At 42.9% G+C, this 18973-nt stretch overlaps 2 protein-coding genes across 2 annotated transcripts; one reads left to right on the top strand and one right to left on the bottom strand.

Moving 5' to 3' along the window:
- The first annotated feature begins 9221 nt into the window (after window positions 1–9221).
- On the top strand, window positions 9222–13079 carry LOC121970232 (V-type proton ATPase 16 kDa proteolipid subunit). Its single transcript, XM_042520798.1, has 3 exons — window positions 9222–9382; window positions 9473–9758; window positions 12719–13079. Exons 1-3 carry the CDS (start codon window positions 9307–9309, stop codon window positions 12849–12851), a joined length of 495 nt encoding a protein of 164 aa, XP_042376732.1. The 5' UTR covers window positions 9222–9306; the 3' UTR covers window positions 12852–13079.
- A 376-nt stretch (window positions 13080–13455) lies between these two features.
- Window positions 13456–15610, bottom strand: LOC121972513 (exocyst complex component EXO70B1-like). The gene has a single exon (XM_042524174.1). The coding sequence runs from the start codon at window positions 15448–15450 to the stop codon at window positions 13477–13479; it is 1974 nt and encodes a 657-aa protein (XP_042380108.1). The 5' UTR covers window positions 15451–15610; the 3' UTR covers window positions 13456–13476.
- Between the last annotated feature and the right edge of the window lie 3363 nt (window positions 15611–18973).

The following is an 18973-nucleotide window of genomic DNA, read 5'->3' as shown; positions in this document are numbered from 1 at the left end:
TGACATGGTATTTTTGGATTTTTCATAATAAAACATGAATGCAAAACTAGACATGATGTCATGGCATATGATGGGCAAACAATCATGGCAAGATTTAGCATAAATAAAATATACTTAGATTAACTATCTAAGTATCCTTAAAGTCTTAGCTAAACTTACAACTTAAACCTAGATTGCCCTAAAGTGCTTCAAGAGAATGCCAAAGCCTAAATTGACATTTCTAATTTCCTTGATTTAATGTATGCCAATTGAAAATAAACATGTCCTCAAATGTTGGCATATTCCATTTTTCCTCAAGAGTGATTACATAAATCAAGGCCCGGATTGCCTTAAATTTCCAAGAGAATACCAAAATCTCAACTTGGTATTTCTCAAGGTTTTCCCAATTTGTGTCATTTTAAGATAAAATCAATTTTTCACCATTAGACACATTTTACTCTTTCAAGGAGTAATCAATAGGTCCATTTCATTTTCAAAGGTTAACTAAAACCTTGAAAATGCTCCTTGAGTGTCAATTTCCTCAAAGTTGGGTTAACTACCCTTCTAATCGGAGTTGACACTCTCTAACCCATCTATGGGGTAGAGAAGATGCTCCTAGGAACCCAACACCTATTGGTGCTCCTTGGATGCTCTAAGTACTCACTAGGGATAACTTCCCTAGATACCTTCCTAGTGACCTTGTTGGGCTTCTTAGAAGCCTTGGTCACATTTTCTAGGTCAACTCTAGGGATAGCCTCCCTTGTGACCTTGTTAGTGACTTTCTTAGACTTCTTAGAAGTCTTAGTCACTGTGGTTGCAAAGATACTTCTAGGGATATCTTCTCTTGTATCTTTGACTTGACCTCTAGACTTAGGGTTTGTTCCATAGCTATATGGAACCCTATGATAACTAGGCACATCCTTTTTAGCTTTGGGTTTGTATCCCAAACCTCTATAACCATTGGATGACCTTTGTGCTCCTAGCCCTAGGTATTGCTCATTTTGCCCTTTAAGGATATTCTCCATCCTTTTTAGGGTCTTTTCTAGTTTGTCAAGTCTTGACATCAAGACTTGATTTTCTATCATTAAATCCTTAGGTTTTGGTCCATGAGCATTTTTGATCTTGGGCATGTGTCTATTTTCCTTAGTGTTCCCGCCCAAGTGTCTATCTACCTTCCTAACCTTAGGTTGGGTAGTTTTGGCATGTAGGGCCACATGTTTTTCCTTAAAGCCCTCATGCTTTCTATTCTTATGGTAAATTACATTAAAATGATAAAAGTTAGAACTATCATGCTTTTCACCATAATGTAAGGGGGTAGGCTCAATAAAAGATACCTTCTTCTTTACCTTGGAGGCTCCCCCTTGACTAGTGCCTCCTTGAGCCTTGACCACCTTCTTCCCCTTGGGGCACTGACTTCGGTAATGCCCCTTTTGATTGCAAGAGAAGCATATAATATGCTCCTTGCTCTTCTTTGTGTTGGGGATGATCTCCTTGGGCTTCGCCTTGCCCTTTTGTGTCACTTGGCCCTTCTTCTTGGCCAATTTAGGGCACTTGCTCTTGTAGTGCCCATGTTCCCTACACTCAAAGCATATAATATGATTTTTGTTTTTAATTGAAATATTTATACCTTTGCTTGTAGGGGTGGCATCTTTTCCTTTGGATCCGGAGGTAGAAGCTTCCTCTTGATCCGATCTTGATTCTCCTCCATTTGATTTTTCTTGACTCGTGGAGGTAGAAGCTTCTTCAATCTCTTCATCTCTTGACCCGGATGTAGAAGCTTCTCCTTCTTCTTGATCCGGCGTCACCAAGGATTGCTCCCCCTCAATCCTAGAGGTGGAAGCTTCATCATCTTGAATATGAAACAAGGAGTATGCTCCCTCCTTGTTCCCTTCGTTGCATTCCCTTGAGGATGAAGCTTCTTGGATTTCCTCTTCTTCGGAGGTTGAGCATCTCTCAACCTCGGAGCCCTCCTCTTGGTCTTGCTCCAAAGAGTCACCCTCTCTGGATACTTCTTGCTCTTGTACAGTGGAGGGGATCTCTTCATGAAGCTTGGCCAATTTGCTCCATAATTCCTTTGCATCTTCAAATTCTCCAATTTTGCAAAGGATGGTGCTTGACAATAAATTTACCAAGAGCTTGGTCACTTTATCATTGGCCTCGCACCTTTGGACTTGCTCTTGGCTCCACTTGCTCCTCTTGAGAACTTTGCCCTTTGAATTTCTTGGAGCCTCGAAGCCTTCCATTAGAGCAAACCATTGCTCTATCTCCATCATAAGAAAATTTTCAATTCTTGATTTCCAAGAATCAAAACTCGTGGAAGTGTATGGTGGAGCCACCCTTGTGTCAAATCCAAGTCCATCTTGGAATTGCATCTTGAAGTTGAGCTTTTTTAAGTCTTGAACTTGAAGAATTTGCTCCAACTTCTTCACCCTCTAGCTTTTCTTGTTATACTTGACCCTTCCGGCGATGATTCCGGTGAAGAGCGGCCTCGCTCTGATACCACTTGTTAGGACCAAAAGTAGCTAGAGGGGAGGGGGGGTGAATAGCTCGTCGCGTTCGCTCGGTGCTCGGCGTTGCTTGTTCCTTCAAAGATGTGCAGCGGAAATACAAAGAAACAATCACACAACGCTAACACGGTTGGTTTACTTGGTATCCACCTCACAAGAGGTGACTAATCCAAGGATCCACACCAACACACACACCCTCCACTAAATAAAACTCTCCTTTATGGTAACTACCAAGGGCGGAGAAGCCCTACAAGACTCAATACAAGAAGAGAGGGAAAGGATACAAGAAATACAAGCTTACAAGCTTACAATGAGTATAAACCCTAACCCTAGCTTCTCTTCTTGGCTTTGATCCGCCTCTTGACTTGGAAAACTTCCAAGATCCTTCAAGAACCGGCGATCCGAGCTTTGTGGTGTGGAGGAGCTGGCGAGAAATCTGGAGTGAATCGGAGAAGAGATGCCGCAGCCAACGCACACAAACAACGCATCGGTCGGATCCCGATCGATTCGAATATTCTAATCGATCGGGAGGCTTTGGATCGATCCACGGATCGATCCAGCGCCTATCGCGCCTCACCGGATCGATCCACGGATCGATCCAGCGCTTATCGCGCAACAGCGTCCCAATCGATCCACCGATCGATTGAAACATCTGATCGATCCACGGATCGATCCGAGGCTCTGCTCGATCGGTGGATCGATCCAGATCGATCCAACTCCTGGATCGATTCATCGATCGATCCAACACTTGGTTTTGCCCAAAACCAAGTTCCAAGCCTCTCAAACCAACATCCGGTCAACCTCGACCATCATGCCTAGCATCCGTCACCCTTCGACCTGCTAGGACTTCCCACCAAGTGTCCGGTCAATCCTTCGACACTTAGACTTTTCTATTCATGCCAAGTATCCGTCACCCTTGACCTACTTGGACTTCCATCGATGTCCGGTCAATCCCTTTGACTCACTTAGATTTTCTAAGTATCCAACAATCCTTTGACCTACTTGGACTTCCCAACACCGGATGTCCGATCATCCTCGATCCATCTGGATTTTCCTTGCCCGGCTTCACTCACTGTGACTTTCACCCAGCTTCACTCACTAGGGTTTTCCATCCGCATAGCTTCACTCACTAGGGCTTTCACCGGCTTCACTCACTGGGACTTTCACCCAGCTTCACTCACTAGGGTTTTCCTTCTGCTGGCTTCACTCACCTTTCACCTAGCTTCACTCACTAGGGTTTTCACCTGGTTTCACTCACCGGGACTTTCACCCAGCTTCACTCACTAGGGTTTTCACCTGGTTTCACTCACCGGGACTTTCACCCAGCTTCACTCACTAGGGTTTTCCTTGTTGGCTGCACTTCCCTGTCAAGTATCCGGTCAACCTTGACCTACTTGACTCTTCTTCAATCAATTTCTTATTGTCAAACATCTAAACTCAAACCAAGACTCAGCTTGGTCACCCAGGTCAACCTTGACCTGAGGGATGTTACACCAACAAATTCCTCTAGTAACATGTCCTTGACGCATTCCTCTATAGCTTCTTTGCAACTATATACTAATCAGAAACTCCTTCGTCTTGCCCTTCACATCTTTCATTTCCTCTATCAACTTCTTTTGTTCCTCCTTGAAATTAAGATCCTCCATACTCTTAAGCGATGGAGGAATGAACTACTCACTGCTTTGAATTTTCTTGATCGATGTTCTTTGTGATGTTATGATTTTCAATTTTAAGATCAATTTTATTTTTGAACTAATTAAAGTCATCATCAAATAATTACTAGTTTTTTATGGATAAATGTCATTAACAGTTTTAAGTTCCTAATAAATTTTCTATTTAATTTTAAGTTCTACAAGAAAAAAAAAATTAATAATCTAATTAAGGGCTAATTAATGATTTATTACATATAAATATTGTTAATAATATTTAATTACTTTTTAAGCTAACTAGATTCTGGCCATGTAAATACATTTTATCGATGTCATCGTGGTGTTGCATTAACCAAAAAAACTATGATGTTGAATTTTAAAAAATAATAAAATCAATTAAATTTTAAAAAAAATCAGCACCACTAAAATTAGCACCAATGAATTGTTGATTTTTTAAATATAACACTATATGTTTCTCAATTTATTGGATTTCAAAGAACAAAATTAAAACGGACGTTGCATTTTAAAAAAAAATCAGTATCGTGTAAAATCTGTATTGTATTTTGAAAATTAATGGGGTTAATTTTTTAAAATCAACAGTGTTGTAGTTAATTTTTGAAAAGCACTATAGCAAAAAAACGCAAATTTTTTGACGAAGTTATGCGGCCGTGCAAAAAAAATGATTTTTGAAATGTTGAAACTTGAAATGCACTACGTGCTGTTATTTGAAATTCAATACCGGTGTTATTTTTTAAATGTAACATTATTAAAAGTAAAATAGAAAATAAATGTATCGTTTGAGAAATTTAAAAATTAGATAATATAAATGTGTCGTTTGAGAAATTTAAAAATTAGATGCGCCGAATTCCACAATATTAAAGGCTCCCATTCGTTCGATTAAAAAAAACTTTAACAACTCATTTAGTTTGGAAATTATTTATTTTTATGAATCTAATGAAATTTGATAATTTGCCTTTGATAATTTACCAAAAGGCACCTCTAGATTTCTAAATTGACCAAAAAAAAAGTATTAGTATTACTAAAAGATATATTTTTTAATTACTTCCCATTCTATCCTCCTAACAAATTTGATTTTTTTTTTTATCATTTTTCTTTCATTCTCTTCCCTCTTTCTTATGCATCCAACTTCTCTTATTTTTCCTTTATTTTCTTTTCTCATTTTTTTTTCATGCATGCATAATACATGTCTGATACGCAAATCATATTAGACTCATGACATTTAAGATTTAATTGATTTTTAATAATATTTTAATTTATTTAGAAAAGCTAAAATAAATAATGAATAGCATATTTGAATTTCTTACCACCTCAGAAATCCTTATGAACTGAAATGAGTGCAATCGGAACTATTTAGGTCCATCAATAAATTTTGGTTAAAATTCACTAATACTTATTTCAGTTCCTATGGGTTTTTGATGTTGCAAGGAGTTCAAATATGCTATCCATTATTTATTTAGATTTCTTAGAGGTGTTAAAATGTAATAAGGAAGAATCGATAAAAATCTTTACGTTGGGCCTGATATAATTCATATCAAGCCCACGTTAGGCTTGATATGATACATATCAGACCCAACGTGGTAATTTTGGTGATTTTTCTTTATTACATTTTAACATCTCTAAAAAGTCAAAATAAATAATGGATAGTATATTTGAACTCATTGCAACCCAGAAATCCACAGAAACTAAAATGAGCGTAATCAGAGATCTTTAAATCCATCAATAAATTTTAACCGAAACTCATTAATGGATATAGAGAGCTCTGATTGTATTTATTTTAGTTCCTGTAAATTTCTAATGTTGAAAAGAGTTCAAATATGCTATCTAGGACTGTAAGCGAGCTGAGCCGAGTCAAGTTTTGAGGTATTCAAGCTTGTTTGATAAGGTAACCGAGCTATACTGAGCCGAGCTTAAAATGAACCAAGCTTTTGAAATGATTGTTCAAGCTTGACTTGATTTATTTTTTGTGAGCTTGAGCTTGTTTGGAGCTTGGTTTGAACTTTGTTTGTTTAGATGTTATTGAGCTCTCAAGTTATATGTAGATTTACTACATTAACGGTACCCCTAGTGCCGACCCCATGAATATCGAGCTCTCAATTTAAGCTTGGCTTGAGCTTGACTTGAGTTTGGTTCAAGATTGGTTCGTTTAGATGTTATCCAACTCTCAATTCAAACTTGTTTGATTGTTTGAAACTTTTAATTGTTTGATTAGTTATTGAGCTTAATAATTTAAATTTATTTGTTTATTTTATTTTCTTATTTATTTAGCATATTGATAAAAGTTTTATTAATGAATATGGTTCGTGAACATTGTTCACGAACGTTAACAAGCTGAATACATATGTGTTTAAGCTTGTTTATTTAGTTTAATAAGTTGTTCAAGTTTGTTTGTTTAATTGATCTTGTATATATTGAACGAACATAAATAAACTTTTACCAAGTCGAACACCAAACTTGTTCATGAACGCTTGGTTTATTTATAGCCATATTGCTATCCATTGTTTATTTCGATTTCTTAAAGTATTAAAATATAATAAGGAAGAATCGATAAAAATCTTCACTTTGGGCCTGATTTAATTTCATATCAAATCCACGTTCATCCTGATATGATATATATCAGGTCCAATAACTTAACGAAATAGGATATCTTAGTTTAATCATAGTCAGTTATTCTGTGAAAGTATGAGCTCTGCACTATAAACTTAAATGAATTCTTATGTGCTCCCATGCGTTTACAATCACAGATGAATTGTTGATACTGTCAAAAGCAAAGTTCAGTCTTCATGACAATGATATGACACTAGTGGATCATCGACCACTTGTCTTCTTCACGATTTGAGAGGTCGATTATAAAAAATTAAACTTGAAACTCATCAGCACTAAACCGACCTCGCCAACCGTGATTTATTTTTTTCTACGTGTGAATTATTCAGAGGGGGAGGTGAAGAGCTTTGAATAGTTTAAGGGACACAGTGGACCGAATATGAAATCATATAAGGTCCAATATTAAGTCCAACGTAGAGGTTTTTGTTGATTCTTCTTTAATACATTTTAATACCTCCGAGAAGTCAAAATAAATAATAAATAGTATATTTGGACTCTTTGTGATATCATAAATTGATGAGCGTCAATGGTCGCGCCGTGATGGTTGGTTTTGCTAGGTTCACCTGAGTTATGTCAGTTGAGTTAGCAGGTCAGTGATACACATGATGTGACTCAGGTTGATGGCTTGGTCCGGTGAAGGATGGAGCATCCGAGGGACCATGGACAAGGCGAGGACAAAGGGCCGAGAGAAGCGACTCGAGGCATGCGAAGGATGGCATTGGGGACTAGCCATGGGCTTGAATGCATCCGGGGGACGAGAGCCAAAGGAAGTAGGCTTGAAGGTAAAAGGTCAAAGCTACAAAGGAAGCATCAAGTGAGTCATAAGGGTGAGGGTACGAGTGCACGAGAGATTGTACTCGGAGTAAAATCCTAGTTTTGGGTTTTCTGCAGCGTTACTATAGCACTACTGTAGCAGCAGTTGATTGCATGTTTTAGCAGTCGATCGTGCAATCGACTGGGAGCGATCGGTGGGCATGTCTCTGTCTCGGTTAGTATGGAATCGAGCCGTTGGGATGTAACGATCAATTTCATCGAGGCGTCAACGCATGTTTTGGCGTCGGTAGGCGGGTTTTCCAACGGCCTATATAACCAAAGCTTGGGAGCTTGGTTAGAGTTGATGAAATAGAGGTGGTTAATCTCTATTAGTAGTCTACTTGTGCCCTAGCGTCAAAAGAGTTCTTGTGAGGGTTGTGGTGAGGTTTCTCCACCCACAAGGAGCTACGTGAGCTAGCCGGAGTTTGCCGGGGAGTAATCCACCGAAGGATCGGGATAGTATTAGATTTCCGCTGCACATACTAACAATAGTGTAGAAAGCGAGTATTTGGGGGCGCCGTCTATCCAACCCCCCTTCAAGCCGGCTCCGATCCCCAACAATAAATTCATAGGAACTAAAATGAATACAATCGGAGCTCTCTAGGTCCATTAGTGAGTTTCGGTCAAAACACATTAATGGACCTAGAGATATCAGATTGCATCCATTTAAGTTTCTGTGGATTTCTGAAGTTGCAAGGAGTTTAAATATGTTATTCATTATTTATTTTAACTTCTCGAAGGTGTTTAAATGTAATAAGGAGTAATCACCAAAAATCTTCACGTTATGCCTGATATAATTCCATATTAGGCTCACGTTGGGCCTACTATGATACATATCAAGTCCAATGTAGAGATTGTTACTGATTCTTTCTTATTTACATTTTAACACTTCTGAGAAGTCGAAATAAATAATGGATAATATATTTGAATTTCTTGCAACCTTAGAAATCACAGGAATTGAAATGTGTGCAATCTGAGTTCTCTAGGTCCATCAGTGAGTTTTGACCGAAAACTACTGATGGATGTAGAGAACTCTGATTGTAACTTTTTCAGTTCTCATAAATTTTTAAAGTTGTAAGGAGTTCAAATATATTATTCATTATTTATTTTGACTTCTTCAAATATATTAAAATATTATCAAAACATTAACTAAACTTTGAATATCATTAGCCTGATATAATTTATATATCAAATCTACATGTATGCATGTGGAAAAAATGAAAAGAGAAAAAGGTGAGAAAAAATAAAAAAAAATTCGTATAAAAGAAAGTAAAGAGAAAAATAATAGAAAAAAGTGAGATTTATCAGTAAATAGAACGGTAAATGTACTTAAAATCATTTCATAAATATAAAAAGTCCATTGTTAAATACGAAAGTCGCATGTATTTTTTTATTAATTCAGAAATTGCGTCCTGGGTAAAATATTAAATGAAATTAATAATTGTTCTAAAATAATTAATAAATATTATTAAAAATAAATATGCTATTATTTATGTCCGGATTTTAGGGATGAAATAATTATTGCGATGTCAGTGGGATGACATTAATGCCCTTCACCCCGTCACCTATTCCATCATACCACATACGTAATTAATACGAGACCCAAGGGCATATTGAGATTCTGACCTTACCTTCTCCGACGACCCCATTTCTTTCTCCTCCATCGGTAACGCGAAAGCTCCATTCTTCGGCTTTTGCAGGATTCGTAGGGTTTCCTTGTTCTTTCAAGCGGAATAATGTCTTCCTTCAGCGGCGACGAGACAGCTCCATTCTTCGGTTTCCTCGGCGCCGCAGCCGCCCTCGTTTTCTCCTGTGATCCCATCATCCCTCAATCTTGGCTGTTATGTTCTGACTATGTTTTCGCTATTTCCTTTTGTTGATGCATTGAGCATCCCTTTTTAGGCATGGGAGCGGCGTACGGGACGGCGAAGAGCGGCGTCGGCGTGGCGTCCATGGGTGTGATGCGGCCAGAACTGGTTATGAAGTCGATCGTGCCCGTGGTCATGGCAGGAGTGCTCGGGATCTATGGGTTGATTATTGCAGTAATCATTAGCACCGGGATCAACCCCAAGGCAAAGTCGTACTACCTCTTCGACGGTTACGCGCATCTCTCTTCCGGGCTCGCTTGCGGTCTTGCCGGTTTGTCTGCAGGCATGGCGATCGGGATCGTCGGCGATGCTGGTGTCCGGTATTTTTCTTCGGATCTGTTTTACTTTACGGATTCTGTTATAGTTTGGCATTTAGATATGAATTTTAAATGCGTTCCTCTAAGCTTGATACTTTTTTAAATTTGAGTGATTGTGCCGGTTTCTAAATTCTGAGGCATGATTCTGGTTGTTACTGCAGAGTAGATGACTTCAATAATCTACCATGGTAGTTCATTGCAGGCCATTATATCTTTATGCTATGCTTTATGATGTTTCACAAGACTTATTTTGTTGATGCATCTTTCTTCTTGTGAATTGAAGATTATATGGAAAATTTTTGCTTCTGTGTTTGAACGTGAGATGTTTTAGACTTGTTCTTGTCCGAAAGCGGAGAAGATGACAAGTTGAGGATGTGGTTTGACGGTTGATGGGGTGAAGATTTCACGTGGTCTTGCAACACAAAAGTGTCAGTGCTAGGCTGGAAAGGGGTTCCTAGCGTTGACCTTCCGACGCTCAAGTTAGTTTCTGGTGATGTGGAGAATAGTGAAAATGCTGTAGCAAAGAGCATGTAGAATGATAAGGTTGCGCATATCTCCGCCTTTAGATGGGAATCCCCTTTTATAGTGTCATCGTAGTGTCTGTGCACACATCTCAAAGCGTGCGCACATTTTTCTAAGCATCCTATGAAAAGACAAGTCAAAAAGTGTCCTGACACTTTTTTTTAAGTGAGCATGCAAATCTCTGATGCGGCAGGTCGGAAGCTTCCAAAGTACGATTTGTCTGTGGACAAACCACCAAAAGAGTATGAGGAGATACATGGATAGGTCCCGCTGTAGGCCGATCGGTGTCCGCTCGGCTAGGACACCTTCGCTCAATCGTGTTGACCAGCACAATCTTCCTTTACTTATCTTTTCTGTTGTCGGAGGGTTGTCTCTCATTTAGACAGACACGCCTCCCGCTCAACAAGGACGACGACCGGGGGATGCATTGCTTGTTTGTCTTTTAACCTCGAGTTATCCGTTTGACCTTGCTCGTTCGTTTGACTATGCTGTCCGCTCGGTCGTAACTGGCTAGCTCAGCCGACTTTGACTCATTCATTGACTTTGATTTCCACGTCAATCGGTCTTCCTTGTTTTGACCTATCTTTGGTAGGGCCCCTCTTTATCACCGTATCATAGAACATCATATCGCTTCTATTATTTGACATTCTAGCTTTATCAATTTAATATCTAACACATCTGGAATCTTGATTATTAATTGCTGCATCTTTAATGGTGCATTTAGCTTTTCTTCTCAATTGGATCTTGTATAACTCACCATGTGGAGTTGGAACATAGCTCATGGAAACATTAAATACTATGGAATTTCTTTGTGGTTCTATGTTTGTTCTCCTTATTGTAATTTGATCTAGGGAATTGCATATTGTTTTTTTCTCTTCATTGCCCTTTCCATTATTTAGTTCATCCTTTTCTACACATCTATCTTACATCTTATTGTAGCAACTGATCTTCCTCTTAAATTTATTTTGTTTCCTTGTGTATAACATCATTAATGGGGGTTAAGATCAGCCTTTCTCTGTTGTCGACCAATATTCCTTTTTCTTTTGGGTTTGTGTACTTTGGAACTCTCTTTCCTAAAGGTCCTTGTGACTTTTTTTTTCAAGTGAACCTAATCATATCTTGGTGCTATTTTTAGTAATATATAATGATGCAGCACTAAGCTGTGGAGGACTGAACTTGAAGAAGGATGCAATGGGTGTTGCAGTGAAGAACGGTGAAACAGAGATTGACTTGAGGGATTCATGTTGGTGGTTCAGAGGTGAAATTTTTTCCTTCTCTGATCATGGACTGCTGCAATGGAAGAAAGATCTATCGACTATGAAAGGGGATTGATCAAAGAGGGTGGAAGATGGAGGAGGCCTTGTGGAATGGCAAAGCATGAGGTAGAGCAAACATCTAGGAGATAGAGCACAGCTAGTAGACATTAGCTTGATGGAGCAATTCATGGGTGTGGAGGTGAAGGACAATGCTATATATGGGATGGGCTAACTAGTATTGAGATTGAACCATCATACATTAGCTCTGATAAGATTCATGTAGCACCAAGTTGTGGAGGAACGAACTTAAAGTGCTGGGCTTCCACAACAATAGCCTTATTGAGAAGAAAATGTGTAGCATAGTATGTAGCATAATTTTATAATTCAATGGAGTAATCCGTAACATAGTACTTATCTTCTAATTATATTTAGTGAATATTAATGTGTTATGGTATGAAAATTTATCCTAATTCCAGAAAAAAAAAATGTCAAGATAGTTGGTTGCTGATCAATTTGTTGAATAACTTTCAACTAATGCTACAAAATTGTGAAATAGAGTTTCTTGTGTAAAATTCAACTTTGTTGAGAAAAAGCCCACAATGCATCAAGATATGGGCATTTCTATGAAATGTCATAATAATTCTAAACATCACTAGATTCTTAACTAGTTGTTGGACGTACTGTAGAAATGACACATTGAATATATGTTTAAATAGATTCTTCGTTGGCAAAACCTGTGTTTTCCCATCTAATTGGAGTTGACATATGTTATTCCATATGAATATGCTTCGGCTATATAAATATCTCATAGAGATGAGAAATGAATTTATCAGCCATTGCAAAACTTAGGAAATAATTTGGACAACAGTCGAAGCCCAGAAATGGCCGATCCTTCAGAAAATCAAAACTATGTTAAAGGGTAGTGAGATCCAAACCGGAGGCATGTCTTGGAAACTTGTTCCATAGATGTCTAAACTTCGGAGGATGTTGACCAGATTTTTTTCCCAACATTTTGAGCTTAAAGAATCTTAGTTTTCGTCACCACTTATCAAACATTCATGCTAACATTTTGTTACTGTCTCAAAGAAACTAGTAACCTTACTGCCTTGTAGCATCGTGAAGTTGATATTTCATTCTGTAATTTGCAGCAATAGCAGCTTTAACGTAACTGTGTGTCAATTTCAGGGCCAATGCACAGCAGCCAAAGTTGTTTGTCGGCATGATTCTTATTCTTATTTTCGCCGAAGCACTGGCACTCTACGGCCTCATTGTCGGTATCATTCTTTCCTCTCGTGCTGGTCAATCCAGAGCAGACTAGTCACCCAAACGGCTGCACCTTGCACTTGTGGCTTTTTCTTAATTTTGTGCCGGTCCTGACCGGCTATGTCTGTACCAAGATAACTTTTTACAAACTGTATATTCCGACCGATCTTGTTTCGGTTAATATGTGCAAATCTCTGTTGTAGGCTTGACTACTTCCGAATTTGCTACATAATCCGTGATGGATTAGTAAATGGTTTCTATTGTTATGAGATTCATTCAATGATGCTGTGCTTTCTGTTGGATTCATTTAATTGATTGAGAATTTTGTTAATGGACTTTCTTCCAACTTGTTACATCCTTTCCAGAGAAATAATATCGCGAAAGGGATGCCTTCGACTCGTTCGGTCGCCTACGGTAGGGACGCCGCCGGCAAGGTGTTCGGCCGAGGGTCACTCGTCGGTGAGTTGAATAATTATTAAATTGAAAGATGATCCATTGAATCATTATAGATTTCTTAGAATTCATTATAGATTTTAAAAATTTGTACAAAAATCATGCAATATTTTATTAATAAATCCGATAAGAAAATTAATGTTAGCATAGAGATTACTGGATGAATTGCCAATATAAATCTACATCTCTTCTTGTCTCCAGTCCGGATCCGGCGCCGGCGATCTCTCTCACAGCCACCGCTTGCTGGCTGCAGCTGCAGTCGAGGGATTGCCCTCGAAAAGCTCGTCGATCATGTTCTCGATGTCTTCCGCCGCGAACTTGACGTACTTCTCCGTTTGCCTTCCGGGGTAGAAGTGCTGCGCGAAGCGGCCGAGGAAGGAGCGGTAGGCCGGCACCACCACCGCCGACACCGACACCCGGAGCTCCGACTGCAGCTGCTCGTCGTTCACCACCCACGTGCTCTGCGTCTTGTGGATCTCGTCGATCATGGCGTTGAAGCTCTTGAACCGCTCCTTCAGTGCCGGCTTCGCCACCCCGCTCTTGCCGTGCGTCGTCAGCCCCTCATCCCGCAGGCACGCCAGCACCCGCGACCACGTCTCCCGCTGGTAGTTCTTGTGGTACTGCCGCAGGTCCGTCGATCGCCTCCGGTACCAGGTCTCCCCTAGTAGCTGGTGGATCTCCGGCGACTCTTTCACCTTCTTCGCCACGTACCGCCCGTTGTTCATCAAGAAGATGTTGCAGAGCGCCGGGTCTTTGTAGAGGCGCGACTTGGCCTCCAGGTTTGAGTCCAGCAGGTTCATGGTCTCCACCAGCTGCGCCGCGAATGGGTTGTGGTTCTCGGCGTCGCCGCCGCTGCTCTCTTCGTCGTCGTCGGAGTGCTTGTGCTCTATAAATACTTGCTCCAGCGTGCCACGGTACTCGTCGGCGTTCTTGAGGTAGTCCATCACGTGGCGGGTGACTAGGTGCACGGCGCCGCCCGGCAGCGGCGTCTTGCCGTGATCCGACTTGATGCTGCTCTCCAGATCGCAGAACATGGCCACGGCTGCCTCCCCCAACCGGCATTTCGCCACGGCGATCTCCGCCTTGGTGTTGGAGATCAACTCGGAGCAGGAATCGGAATCCTCGCCTTGGTCTGCTTCCGGTGGATCGGGGAGCAGAGCGTCGATGCCCGGCGATGCGTCGCGCAGCGCTTCGTAGATGTCGAGCACCTTGAAGAGCTTTTCGGCGGAGCGTTTGGTCATGGAGACGGCCTCCGCGAAGCTGAGCAGCTGGAGGACGGCGCTGCGCATGAAGACGCGGAACAGGCGGTCGGAGACGTGGTGGTCACTGGCGAAGACGGCCTCGCAGATGGCGTGCTCGGCGGGGAACGCGAGCGTGGTGGCGTGCTTGAAGGCCTTGGTCCACGACGCCACCTCGCCCTCGAGCGCCTCCCACGCCATCTTCGTCACGTCCTCAATGCTCACCTTCTCGAAGCCGAGCGCCGCCTCGAAGGCGTTCCGCCGCGCCACCGTGAACACCTGGCAGCACTCGATCGAGTACCCCGCGCCGATCATTATGCTCGCCACCGCCTGAAGCTTCGCCACCTTCTCCGCCGGATACGGCGGAGGCAACTCACCGGTATCAGAATCTACCTTATTGGCGCAGGGATCGTGGAGCAGAGCGTAGAGCTGTCCTTCGAGGAAGCACATTGCCTGATGGAGCACGCCGCCGGTGCGGTTCATGGCCTGCTGGTACCCTGGATCCGACGAGAACCTCGCCACCGCGGTCGTCAGCTTAAATGTCCTCTCCACCGCATCAAAAAGAGCCGACGTCCCTTCCTCCTCCAGATTCGCCTCGCCAGCCTCACACCTCGCTATCTCCTTCTCCACCAGCTGCACGAACCTCTCGACGGAGGATTCAGGGATGCTGGGAGGCTCGCCGCCGTCTTCGACGGAGGGAAGGAGGGCGATGAAATTATCGACGTCGGCGGCGATGGTGGTGGGGCTGGCATCGGGTTCCTCGGCATTGGCTTCCTCTGTTTGGTTGTCTTCTTCCTCTCCCTCTTGAATTATGTCGTCGCTGCTCCTCTCCTTCTTGTCGTCGCATTCTTGCAGCTTGATGGCGCCCAAGGAGAGGTTGCGGTCGATCTCTCGATGCTTGTCGCCGCGGACGGAGACGAAGCTGCTGGATTTTTTAGGAAGATGAGGGTGGTTGCTCGCCATTGGAGAGAAGGTACGACGAGTGTTTTTTTGGATACACAGGGGAAAGGTGATGAGAAGAGAAAGAGGACAAGAAAGAACAATTCAGACCAAAACAAAAGCAAAAACAAAAAAAAAAACAAAAAGAAAGAAAGGAAGAGAGAACAAGACGGGGGCGTTATTGAGGAAAAGTAGGAGAGTATGTAGATTTAGTCATGGTGTTATTAGCTATATTTAGACAAGGAGATTGATCGAGTCTTCCATTGTTTTAATAACCAGATTTATAGTTTAATTCGGTGGGTCAATAATCGGATCCAAAAAATTTCCTCAAAACTGCGGTGAATTGAGCTTCATCAGGTACAATCCGTCAATAATTGACTCGAAATTGAATAAATTATATGTGTTCAAATTAGAGAAAATTTGCATGGAGTCCCTCTTGGCAAATGGGAAAATTAACCGAACGAATCAAATTTTCTTATAAAAATTTAATTTTTTTTAAAAAAATAAAATAATCAAAATTTTCATCATTAGTGGTCGGCAGATGATGATGTACAGTCAGCGTCCATCAATCGCTTGAGATGGAAATATCGTCGTGGTTTGGAATTTGGATCATCAGTAGATGATGGATACTCCTGTTCAATTTAAACAGTTAAAGCGATATCCTAAATCCGAAACTGAACTAATTGATATTTAAAAAAAATAAATTTCTAAATTAACAACTAATTAACTGATTTTATTATTATAAGTCGACTAATAATGGAGTCCATCACTCGCGTGAGACAAGGAGATTGTTGTAGTTCGAGGTCATTAAATATAATTGATCCTGTTCGAATGCTGATTCAATGGACGCTGGGCACGTGGCACTCTTCGAACTGTTGACGTAGATCTTCGACCGTTCGTACGAACCTCCGGCGAACCTGTAAGGAAGTCGTGCCGGGAAGGGGTTCCCGGCGACGACCCTCCGACGCTCAAGTCAGGCAAGAGGAAAATGAGAGTGGCTCCGAATATGCGAGAGTGCGTGATCGCGTGAATGCGTACCTCCGGTGAAGAATGAGGACCCTTATATAGGGCTGTGGAGAAGCGAGTGCACACATACCGAGGTGAATACGTGTCCTCTAACCATACTTCAGTATGGGCTTGTCAGAGGAGCTTGCCTGACCCCATACTGCTACAGTCTGAGCATCTCTCTGATGGGACAGCGGAACCCTCTGTTGTAAGATCCTGCGTATGGCCTGGTCGTTGAACATACCCGCTGTCAGAAGATGTTCCCTTGTCCTTTTGTCTCTTCTTACCCCATGCCGAGCGTCCGGTCGGTCGGCAGTCCTCTCACGTCCAGCCGGTCGTATGTGCTGGTCCGCTCGGGAGATTCCCGGTCGTGTGCTCTGCTGACTGTTCACAGCATTGCTGCTTTCTGCATCAGCCGAGCGGGCTACCCGATCGGCCTGGAGACACTGTTCCCCATGAGCGTCGGAACCCCGACTCCCCGCCGGGGTGTCTTTGCTTCCGTTCGAAACGTTCGGCCGGTCACCCCAATCTTTATCCGCTCAGCCAAACCTCTAGTTGACCTTTTACCTTTCAACCTCCACGTGGCGTTGACTCTGCTTAAAAGGGGGTCCCTCCTCCTCACTGCCGGATCACTTGCCTTCCCTTCAAGTCTAGTCGAAGGAGGCGATCAGTCCGACTGACTGGACCATCAGTTGCGCCGAGCAGCGTCCATATGCAACAACACTCCGCTCGGACACAAAGGGGCAGCTAAAACGCCAGTCAACGCCAACATTCCTCGGTATCTTTTCGAAGTTTTCGCCAATCTCCATCATTAAGGTCGAGCACGCGCTCATTAAATGCGTTCCAGTGGCTGAATGCCACGTGGCGATGCTGCCGTCATTGTACGGCGGCGGCGTAGTGTTCTGATGGGATCGAGGCGGTTCGAAATGAACGGTGCGATGCGTGCTCCGGTTCTCGCGACCTGAATCCGACGGTGGAGGCCGCTTGGGGTCCACCCTATAAAGGCTTCGCTTCCTTCCTTCGCTGCATTTCTGCTCTCGCGTGCCCAGAAGCTTCGGCATTTCAGTGCTCCGGCGACTTCGATTCTCCTTTTTCCGGCGATTCAGTGTTCTTCTCCGATCCTCATTCTTCTCCGTAAGTTCTTCTTCTTTTTCTCTTTGTTAGCCTTGTGTTTCTTGTCGTGTTTTCGTCCTTTGTGCACTGTTTCGTCCATCATCTTCTTCCTTCTACCATCTACTTTTCTTCGCCTTTTGTGATTTCATCCGCTCGGACAATGGCCAGTTCCTCTCAGCCTCAAGACCAAACCCTCGGCCCATGGTATACTACCATGGAGTCGCGCTTCGATCGGCGCGACGCTGATATTCTGATAGATACTTTTGACATCCCTTCTGACTTCGAAATTATCTTACTCTCTCCCTCCGCTCAGCCACACAAACCGCCGCGCGGAGCTTTTTGTGTTTTTCGCGACCAGTTCACAGCCAGTCTGCGATTTTCCATTCATCCATTCATCATTGAAGTTTGTAACTTTTTCAGCATTCCGCTCGGAAGCCTAGTTCCCAACACTTTTCGCTTTTATGCGGCGTTATCATCTTGTTCAAAATCCACAACATCCCCCTCCGACCGGAGGTTTTCTATTATTTTTATTACCCTAAACAGTCTGAGCTGGGCACATATATGTTCCAGGCTCGGCTTGGTTTAGTTTTCTTCAATAAACTGTCTTCTTCCAATAAGCATTGGAAAGAATTCTACTTCTACCTTCGCATGCCCGAGCGGGCTCCCTTCCTAACGCAGTGGCAGATCGGACCACCAACCTCACCAAAGCTCAAAAGGTTCAAAACCCGACCGGACTATCTTCATGCCGCCAACATGCTGGCCGGTCTGAAGTTTTACATCAACAAGTTCCTGCCTGAAGGGGTGATGTATATATTCGGTCTGAGTCCGATCAGGACCCCCCTTCTGAGCGGTTTCGGTAAGATTTTTACTTTGTGCATTCATTTTAATTGCTAACTGATTTTCTCTGTTTTCCTTTACAGCGAACATTGTCATGGAGTCGGTGATGGCTGGGATTTTGAAGAGGAAGGCGGCGGCGCTCGAGGCCACGGCGGCCAAAGAGATGGAGACGCTTGGCATTCAGCCGGTCGGCTCGAACAAAGAAGAGAGCGAGACAAATGCGGGGGAGTCGGTCGCTCAGGCTTCTCTCCTGGAGCCAGCGGCTGGCGCAACTGCTAGTCGAGAGCCTTCCGCCCGGGAGGAAGGCTCGTCTCAGGAGGAGGAGCGCCCCCTACGACAAAAGAGGCGCCGCACGGAGACACCCCTCCGCTCGGCTACATCTGCGGTCCATCCATCCGAGCGGGCCACCGCCGAAACTCGCGGCAAAGCACCGGTGGAGGCGATCTCGTCCGATCGGACGCCCTCTCAACTAGACGCGTCTGCGGACCCCCTTGAGGCCGTTCTGATCAGCTCCCTTCCGCCCGCTCCCCGTCAAGTCCATCGCTCAACAATCTTGTCCCAGTTTTCGGCGCCGGCCTCTGATCCTTCCCCG

The sequence above is a fragment of the Zingiber officinale genome, chromosome 4A, assembly GCF_018446385.1.
Source record: "Zingiber officinale cultivar Zhangliang chromosome 4A, Zo_v1.1, whole genome shotgun sequence".
Taxonomy (NCBI): Eukaryota; Viridiplantae; Streptophyta; class Magnoliopsida; order Zingiberales; family Zingiberaceae; genus Zingiber; species Zingiber officinale.
Note: the sequence above shows the minus strand (reverse complement) of the source record. Positions and strands in the feature narration are given on the sequence as shown.